Raw genomic sequence first — 10399 nt, forward strand, 5'->3', positions numbered from 1 at the left:
AGAGTAGAGTGAGAGGCTTAAGAGAAACTTTCCTGTTGTGTGTGCAGAGTTCCCCTGGCTCCCTCTGGAGGATGCTGTGATACTGCAGGACACAGAGGAGAGAGCTGTTGGCCACACTCCTCAGACTGCCCTTTCACAAGATCGACCCTACCTGACCAATACTCCTGTTAAACTTTCCTGAGACCTTTGACTGAGACACAAAGGCGACTCAGAAGCGCAGTATGCTGCTGCAGCTAAACTTGAATTTCTCTGGGGGTTCATTAAGTATCTATCATCTTTTTTTATTTAGATTTTAACACAGAGTACATTTTGTCTCACATTACTTCACCTAAATAAACAGTAAATTAATAAACAGAAAAAACAATGGATTTATACCACATGTACTATACATTTTTGCATTAATTTTTAGCAAAACAACCAAAAGAAAACTGTTCCCTGCAGTGGCTTGGGTTCTTTTTAAAAAAACTTTAAAATATACAGCGTTATACACAATAACAGCAAGAGGCTTAAGCATTTCCATTTCCATTCATAGGGTATGTGCAATAATAATATTAAACAAATGTAGAAAAAAATAAATACAATAATACATTTTACAGTTCAAATTCTATACATAGTGCTTTTGTTTTCAGGACCTTTGGGTTTGTACAATAGTTTAGAGAATTTAGAGGCTAAAATTTACATCTGTGAATATTATAATTATAATTAGATTCAAGACACACACACATGTAACTATATACCCCCCCCCTTTTCAGGCACACCTCATGAATCCTATTAGTTACAAAATATTTCCTTCGTAAAAGCCAAACATAACTCCAGTTAAAGTGGCTCGGGTCCGTACTAAGATGCCCGCTGTAAAGACGCACCAGCGGCTGTTTCGCTTCCCGTTTTTGTACTTCCGAGAGAACACGCGCCTGTTTCCGGTCCCATGAAGCGCGCATGGATCGTGTGGACGACGTAAACAAACCGTACCGTTTTCTGCACGTTTCCGTAGGTTTTGACGGGGTTTTGACAGCTGTTCCGCTCACCGTTAGCTCCCGTTAGCTCCTGTTAGCTTCAGTGCTAGCCGGTGCTATGGTGAAGTGCGTGGTGTCGAGCTGTCCGAACCGGGAGCAGCTCAGCGCGGACCGAGGCTTCAGCCGAGCCCCGAAACGGTTCTTCAGCCTCCCCCAGGACCCGGCCCGCATCAAGGTCCGCATCTGTCCCGGTTGTTTACTGCGGATAGAGCTCTCTTCAGTCGTGGACCGAGCTCCGGGTGGACAGGGCGTGTTTAGAGGCAAATGAGCCACTAATTTTATTCTGCAGCATCCAGGGTTTTACATCTTTAACTGGCAACGTTAGCCCTGCTTGTTTAACGTTGCTTGAATTAAAATGCATTCTCAGTAATTGGAAAACGTTTAATTATCTGAGTTGTGCTCTTGCGTTTCCAGAATTCCAGCAGAAGGCGCAAGGACACTCATGCAGCAGTATAAATGAGGCGAGAAACCAGAGCTACTAATGCCACTTGTTTAGCTGTGCACTTCTGTGGGGATCAGTTTGAACCTGGTGAAACTGAATTGCCCCATTGAATAATTTTATATTTAAACTTGTTCTCTGTAACTTGTCTGTTTCATGAACAGAAGCAGGTTAAGTATTTTTAACCATTAAAAAAATGCAAGATAGAAGTTTTCAGGCTAAGTAATAAAATCTCCTCGAGACAATAAAGTTGACAGACCCTCATTCAGAAAAGTTACACAGTGCGTCTTTAAAACAAAAGTCTTAAAATATTGGCCTGTATTACAACAAATGGACTCTTGAGAGCTTTAAGCTGGGTTATAATGTCGTTACCTTCTCCAAAACAGACCTGGAGTTGTGTTTTGTTTCATTCACGCATGTTTGGGTAACACTTTATTATTAGTCTGTCGACATCTCTAAAGCTCACAATGCTCTGTTCCACTTTGATGAAAAAGTAGTTTTCATTTTAACAGCTCCTTTTACCTTTACTTCAGTAGAGATTGGGAATTTCAGGGCTATTGTTATTGTTTTATTATCGAATTTCAGGGCTATATTATCGTTTCTATGTAGACTCTGCACACCTGACTGGGCGACAGGTGCATAGGAGCGCTTGACTGAAAGGTTAAGAAGATTCCCGCACACTGTCTTACACTTGGTTCACTTTTATTAACACGTTTTAGTCCCTCTGGCCGATATACCTGAGGACCAAAACGTGTTAATAAAAGTGAACCAAAAGTGAGACGGTGTGCGTGAGTCTTCTTAACCTTTCAGTCTAGGGTTAATATTTTCCAAATGATTCTAGTGAAAGTGTATGGTGTTTAAAAACACAGTGGAGCACTTCCTGTATTACCACATGTTTACATCACAAGGTGGAACAGAGTGTTTTCTGTTTGAGAGAAGAGCTCAGCCTAAATCTGCAGGGTTTGTGTGTTAAACATTTGTGAATGAAACAAAACACAACTCCAGGTCTGTTTGTGATGAGGAAACTACGTTATAACAGAGATCAGAAAATAGTGTAATATGGGCTGTTTAAATATAATGTTTGATTATAATTCCCCCTGTATTCCCTAAGGATACTTGCGTTTAATGCTATACTGTGGAACCTTCCCTCAGGTGTGGTTGGCTGCGCTGCGAGAGCCCGACACAAAGGATTGGACAGAAAGTCATGTGATCTGCGAGGACCACTTCTTGCCTGAGGACATCTCTATGAGCGGCGTTAACCCAGATGCCATCCCGATCATGCCCCCCTGTCTGGAGGAGCAGGGAATCAACGTGTGGCCCGAGGACCCGGAGGAGGATGACGACGGCTGGGCTGCGGGGGAACAAGCCAACGAAGAATCTGAAGGAGAGGCTGAGGAAGATGCAGAGGAAGATGTCAATGAAGAAATGCAAGAGGATAACGAAGGGGAGGAGGAGGCGGCAGCAACCGTGACAGATGATACACACCTGGTACGATGAATATTAGAGATATGTTAATTTTATGATTTATAATGGCACCACTTTCTGAAGCTTCCGCAAATAAAATCAGTTGACTTTTGTTTATTTATACTGACAAAGAAGAACTTTGTGTTAGTTTTTGTTTCATGTGGATAGGTCCAGTAATTACACAGATAATAATCATAAACCAGGTCAACACATCTGCATCTGACAGTTACACAGCAAACTCCACTTGAGGGATCAGACCTGTCAGGTTAAACTAGAGGGATTCTGATGTGCTCATGTCACGTGACCCAAACCTTTTAACATTCATTTATGTGCCTCAGGCAACAGAGACTGCCACAGTGCCCCCTGCAGACAGAAGCCCAGAGGCCACTACGGAGCTACAGGAACCAAAGTATGGTTCCTCCATCCATTCCTATCTCTCCCCTCTCTCCCTCTCTCTCCCTGTCTCTCCCCCCTCTCCCCTCGCTCCCTCTTTCTCCCTCTCTCCAACTTCTCTCTCACTCTCTCTCTCACTTTCTCTTCCCTCTGTCCCTCTCTCTCACTCTCTATCCCCTCTCTCTCCCCTCTTTGTCCACTCCCTCTCTCTCCCCACTCTCTGCCCCCCCCTCTCTCTCCCTCTCTCTCTCTCTGTCCCGCTCTCTCACTCTCCTCTCTGTCCCTCTCTCTCACTTTCAGTCTCCTCTCTGTCCCTCTCTCTCACTCTCTGTCCCTCTCTCTCCCCTCTCTCCCCCCTCTCTGTCCCTCTCTGTCTTTCTCACTCTCTCTCCCCTCTCCCTCCCCTCTCTATCCCTCTCTCTCACTCTCTATTTCCTCTCTGTCCCTCCCTCTTCCCTCTCTCCCCTCTCTCTTCTCTGTTCCGCTCTCTCAGTCTCTCTCCCCTCTGGCCCTCTCCCTCTCTCTCTCTCTCCCCCCTCACTGTCCCTCTCCCTTTCTCTCTCTCCCCTCCCCGTCCCTCCTCCGCTGTCCCTCCTCTCTGTCCCTCTCACTCTCTCCCCTCTCTGCTCCCTCTCTCACTCTCTCCCCCCTCTGTCCCTCCGTCTCTTTCACTCTCTTTCCTTCTCTGTACCTCACTCTCTCTCCCCTCTCTGTCTTTCTTCCTCTCACTCTCTCTCTTCTCTCTGTCCTTCTTCCTCTCTCTCACTCTCTCCCCTCTCTGTCCTTCTTCCTATCTTTCACTCTCTTCCGCTCTGTTCCTCCCTCTCTCTCGCTCTCTCTCCCCTCTCTGTCCCTCCCTCTCTCTCCCCTCTCTGTCCTTCTTCCTCTCTCTCACTCTCTTCTTTCTATTCCGCCCTCTCCCTCACTCTCTCTCCCCTCTCTGTCCCTCCCTCTCTCTCGCTCTCTTTCCCCTCTCTGTCCTTCTTCCTATCTCTCAGTCTCTTCCCCTCTCTGTCCTTCTTCCTCTTTCTCACTCTCTTCCCCTCTCTGTCCCTCCCTCTCTCTCACTCTCTCTCCCCTCCTGTCCCTCTCTCACTCTCTCTCCCCTCTCCGTCCTTCTCTCTCTCTCTCTCTCTCTCTCCCTCCCTCTCTCTCCCCTCTCTGTCCGTCTCCCTCACTCTCTCTCCCCTCTCTGTCCTTCTTCCTCTCGCTCTCCTCTCTGTCCGTCACTCTCTCTCCCCTCTCTGTGCTTCTTCCTCTCTCTCACTCTCTTCCCCTCTCTGTCCCTCCCTGTCCCTGCCCTTCTTCCTCTCACTCTCTCTCTCCCCTCTCTCTCTCCCTCCCTCTCTCTCCCTCTCTCTCCCTCCCTCTCTCACTCTTCTGTGTGAGGATCAAACTAACGTGTGCTCCTCTGTTTTCAGTTCTCAGCCAGAGCGGCTCCTTTGTCATCCTAAAAACAACCCAGTAAATGGTAGGCCACTGAACACCCATATTTCAAAACTTTCAAAAATTGCATCTGCTGAGTAAGAGCAACTGTCAGGATGCAACATCTGATTAAAAAAAAAGAAAGTAATAAAATAAATTAAAAAAAATAATGGTGATGATTATAACGAGAATGTGATGTGAAGGACAAACCATTAAATAATGCACAAAATGTAGTCTTTTCACACAGACACAAAAATGAGCCGATCTATATCATATCTGAAGGAGCTGCAAGAAACACAAATGCTCAAATCATTTCATATTGTAAAATAAAGCTAAAGTCACTTTAGATCCACTTACAGTGGGAAGAGGAAACAACTTCTACTCAAGTAAGAGTACATCACACTGTACACTAAATCAAGTAGGAGTAAAAATATGGGGTCTGAAAACTATTCTTGAAAGTACAATTTGTTCAAAAAGTTAAATATGTAAATGTAAAAAAAAACTGACTATTTCCCCTCCTCCAGTCAGGTCAGATAGCCCCCTGCCTCTCCTGACCCCTCAGTTCCTGGAGCTCTTGTTGAAATCGGATCGGTCTCTGGACTTGCACCAAGCAGCTGTGACGCTCCAGAGCAGAAGGAGGTGTCTGTACGACATCACGGCTGTGCTCAAGGGACTGGACCTGGTGCAAAAGGAGTCTCCAAGCAGAGTGCGCTGGACGTGAGTATGACCAGCAGGGGGCGCTGGACCTGGGTATGACCAGCAGTAGGGATGCACAAATACCGATACTGGTATTGGATATTAACACCGATCCAGGAAGTTTTGCTGGATCAAGTATTGGCCTCATGATATCAGTTCAGCCAATATCCTGGTTGAGCCTTAAAATTGATGTAATAAGACAATTTACTGGCTGATTTTGACCCAGGACATCTCATAATGTTTGAACTTTTATTTGTAACTTTTACTTTAACTTTTACTTGTAAATAACAATTACATAAGACAATTGGATCCATTATTTTTATATATATATCCATCCATCCATTTTCTTCCGCTTATCCGGGGCCAGGTCGCGGGGGCAGCAGTCTAAGCAGGGACTCCCAGACTTCCCTCACCCCGGACACGTCCTCCAGCTCCTCCGGTGGGACCCCAAGGCGTTCCCAGGCCAGCCGAGAGACATAGTCCCTCCAGCGTGTCCTGGGTCTTCCCCGGGGCCTCCTCCCGGTGGGACATGCCCAGAACACCTCCCTAGGGAGGCGTCCAGGAGACATCCTGAGCAGATGCCCGAGCCACCTCAGCTGGTTCCTCTCAACGTGTAGGAGCAGCGGCTCTACTCCGAGCTCCTCCCATGTGACCGAGCTCCTCACCCTATCTCTAAGGGTGCGCCCGGCCACTCTGCGGAGGAAGCCCATTTCAGCCGCTTGTATCCGCGATCTTGTCCTTTCGGTCATTACCCAGAGCTCATGACCATAGGTGAGGGTAGGAACGTAGATTGACCGGTAAATCGAGAGCTTCGCCTTCCGGCTCAGCTCCTTCTTTACCACAACGGACCGATACAGCGACCGCATCACTGCAGACGCTGCACCGATCCGCCTGTCAATCTCCCGCTCCATCCTTCCCTCACTCGTGAACAAGACCTACTATACTTGAACTCCTCCACTTGGGGCAGAGACTCACCACCCACCTGGAGAGAGCAAACCACCTTTTTCCGGTCGAGAACCATGGCCTCGGATTTGGAGGAGCTGATTCTCATCCCAGCCACCTCACACTCGGCTGCAAACCGCCCCAGTGCCTGCTGCAGGTCCTGGCTCGAAGAAGCATCAGGACAACATCATCTGCAAACAGCAGAGATGAAATCCTGTGGTTCCCAAACCAGACCCCCTCCGGCCCCTGGCTGCGCCTAGAAATTCTGCCCATAAATATAATGAACAGAACCAGTGACAAAGGGCAGCCCTGGCGGAGTCCAACATGCACCGGGAACAGGTCTGACTTACTGCCAGCAATGCGAACACAGCTCCTGCTCCGGTCATACAGGGACCGGACAGCCCTTAGCAAAGAGCCCCGGACCCCATACTCCCAGAGCACCCCCCAAAGGACACCCCGAGGGACACAGTCGAATGCCTTCTCCAGATCCACAAAACACATGTGGACTGGTTGGGCAAACTCCCATGAACCCTCGAGGACCCGATGGAGAGTATAGAGCTGGTCCAGTGTTCCATGACCAGGACGAAAACCACACTGCTCCTCCTGAATCCGAGGTTCGACTATCGGTCGGATTCTCCTCTCCAGTACCCTGGAATAGACCTTACCGGGAAGGCTGAGGAGTGTGATTCCCCTGTAATTGGAATACACCCTCTGGTCCCTTTTCTTATACAGAGGGACCACGACCCCGGTCTGCCATTCCACAGGTACTGTCCCCGACCGCCACGCGATGTTGCAGAGACGTGTCAGCCAAGACAGCCCCACAACATCCAGAGACTTGAGGTACTCAGGACGGATCTCGTCCACCCCCCGAGCCTTGCCATCGAGGAGCTTGCTATATATATATATATATATATATTTTTTTTTTTAATTTATTTATTTAGGAAAAAAAGACATTCTCAGTCCCTACATTGGCATCTATTAATATTAGATATCATCAGGCAATTAAAGTGAAAGCCAAAGCTCTGAGTGCTCTAATGAAGAAACCTCTGCTGAGCTGTGAAGGATGGATAGATAGATAGATAGAATACTTTATTAATCCCCAGTCAGGGAAATTCACCTGTCCAGCAGCAAAACAGAGACACAACACAAATTGCACACAGGTATAAAATCACAAAGAATACAAAGATAAGAATACAAAGATAAGATAATAAAGTGCGCCCGATCAACAAGAGCTGTTATACAGTCTTATAGCAGCAGGAATGGCTAATCTACTGAACCTCTCAGTTCTACAGTGCAGCGAGAGAAGCCTGGTACTGTGGCTGCTTCTCTGAGCTGACAGTGTCGTGCAGCAGGTGTCTGCTGTTGTTGAGGATGGTCTGCATCAGACTCCTCATCCTCTTCTCCACCAGCTCCCCTACAGAGTCCACCCACCCATCACCGACACACACTTCCTGATTCGTCTTCAGTGAGGAGTTCGCCGAAGGAAAGCTGGACCTGATTTGTCTATTAAAGCTCATATCTTGATTTAGGGACAAAATAGTTTAAAACCCCAGGATCATGCAGAGTGGGTTTAAAACAATATTTAAAATACCTGCTGAGAGGTGCAGAAGTCTCATTGACAGTTGCAGTGATCACATCAAAAGGTTGTGCAACAAAATATTAAGTTAAGGGTACCATCATTTTTGTCCAGGCCTGTTTCATGAGTTTATTTTTTTAAATAATTCTGTTTAATCATGGTTGAAAAGCAATGTCTGACTTTCACTGGTTAAATTTCATAGAATTTTTATTTATTATTACTTTTGTCAGATTCAAGTTATTTCTGTGACCATTGTGAGTTTTTCCTTCATTAACCGAATGATACCAGCAATTTTCCACGTCTGTATATATGAAAGAGAATTCTGATGTCCTCCAATAGAGGGCAGCAATGAACTTCTAAGAACTTGGTTTGGCAAACAGTTACATACAAAATCCTGATAATGATAACTATCTGAGCTATTGGTAGTTGATGAAAGTAAAGCAGTATTTTTAGCATTTAGTTTCCACTGTAAACAGGGACATTTTTATGAGAAATATTTTTGTGTCCAGGGGGAAGTGTCCAATCTCCAGCTTCTTGTGGCCAAAGCAGAAAATGCAGAAGGAGTCAGAAAAGATGAGGCTCGTGGAAGAGACTCTGGATGGACTTATCAAGAGCTGTGCCCAACAACTGTTTCAGATGACCGATGACCCAAGCAACGCCAGATATCCACCACCAACACTTGTCTGCTCCTGTCTGCTCTTCTGACTCTGCTCCTCTGGCTCTGCTCCTCTGGCTCTGCTCCTCTGGCTCTGCTCCTCTGGCTCTGCTCCTCTGGTTCTATTGATCAGTTTATTTTAGAAAATATTATACAGTGTTCTCTTGTTTATTGCAAGGGTTGCGTTCTGAAAATAATCCACATTAGGTGAAATCAGCGAAATAGTCAGCTTTATTTTTTACAGTTGCAGCTGTAAAACCCCCTCACCACACACTTTATACACTTTTCTCACACAGCCATTAACATTTTCTCACATTTCTTTCTTGTTTAAACACTCTCAAAGTTCAAACTTTCATATATTATATCCCTCTTCCTCGATAATTGCTTTAAATGTAATGTTCTTGTGCCTCTGCTCTAGTGGTATCCGCAAAGCCGCCTCTCCGTGCAGAGAAACTTTTGAGTCCAAAGCGTTTCTGAAATCTGTAAAACCAGGCCCGCCAAAGGTCAACCGCGATAGAGCGAGGGACCATTGTACTTTATTTGTGACTTTTCACTTTTAAGCATAACCTGATTTTTCCTTGATGGTTTCACATTGGCCTATGTGACACTCGCAGACGTCCAGAATCTTCCAGTGTTTGAGAATCAAACTGTGATCGTGGTCAAAGCTCCAGAGGAGACCAAACTGGAGGTCCCTGCTCCTAAAAAGGTAACAGCGGGATTGAAGGGCATCTGACACACAGGGGGACATCTGACGGACAATGAGGGCATCTGAGACACACCTTGACCCTCCTTGTTTTTCCTGGTCTCTGCAGGACGGTATCCAGATCCACCTAAAGTCCGGTTCTAGTCCGATCTCGGTACTCGCATGTGAAGTGTGGCCTGATGGCACAAAGGCAGAGAAAGGAGCTTTTCTACACATCCAGCACAGTCGCATCAAAACCTTCCCGTTACAGACAGGTTAACCCGCAACCTCCGCGCTGAGAGGAGGAGACAAAATAACCACTCTGCCACTGTCTTTTCTAAAGGCTGCTTTCTGTCTGTTGCAGAGTCGTCGTCTTCACAGAGCACAGTGCCTGGTCTATAGCACTTGCGTTACTGCAGGGGGCGCGCCGCTGTATTTTCACATTTTGAAAACAATAATAACTCACGTTTTATATTCATATTAAAGGCCCTGTATTATACAAAAAATAATTCTCTACTTTAAGACTTGTTATGTTGTGTTTTGTTTCACACGTTTGAGTAACCCTTTATTATTAGTCTGTCTACATCTCCAAAACTCAAAATGCTCTGTTCCATCTTGTGATGTCACGTGGTGGTAGTTTGAAGCTGGCATCTACCTTTTACATTTTGTTCAGATTTGCAATTCCAGGGCTAAAATCATCCAAATGATTCTAGTGAAGGGGTATGGAGTTTAAAAAGCACTTCCTGTATTACCACATGACATCACAAAGTGGAACAGAGTGTTTTCTGTTTGAGAGAAGAACTCAGCTGTATATACAGGTGTGTGAATGAAATGAAATGCAACTGCAGGTATGTTTTTGATGAGGAAACTACATTATTACATAGACCAATAGTAGCGTAATATGGGCCCTTTAAACTTTGTAGCTCAAAGTTTGCACCAAAACCAAGTCTGAAACTGGAATTGAACCAATTCTGGATCAGGACCAGGATGTACCTCCCCTTTTTTATTTCATTAAGTTACACTTTTCTTTATAAAAAACAAATTATGTTTTTGGACAAATTCTTCTGTGTTTTTCAAATGAGCTCTTGTAAATAAATACTGTATATCTGCTCTG

At 45.7% G+C, this 10399-nt stretch overlaps 1 protein-coding gene across 1 annotated transcript; it reads left to right on the forward strand.

Moving 5' to 3' along the window:
• Window positions 1-860: 860 nt before the first annotated feature.
• e2f6 (E2F transcription factor 6) lies at window positions 861-10399 on the forward strand. Its single transcript, XM_033991018.2, has 9 exons — window positions 861-1188; window positions 2605-2940; window positions 3255-3325; window positions 4731-4780; window positions 5259-5451; window positions 8458-8610; window positions 9195-9309; window positions 9416-9560; window positions 9650-10399. Exons 1-9 carry the CDS (start codon window positions 1072-1074, stop codon window positions 9685-9687), a joined length of 1218 nt encoding a protein of 405 aa, XP_033846909.1. The 5' UTR covers window positions 861-1071; the 3' UTR covers window positions 9688-10399.

The sequence above is a fragment of the Periophthalmus magnuspinnatus genome, chromosome 24, assembly GCF_009829125.3.
Source record: "Periophthalmus magnuspinnatus isolate fPerMag1 chromosome 24, fPerMag1.2.pri, whole genome shotgun sequence".
Classification (NCBI taxonomy): Eukaryota; Metazoa; Chordata; class Actinopteri; order Gobiiformes; family Gobiidae; genus Periophthalmus; species Periophthalmus magnuspinnatus.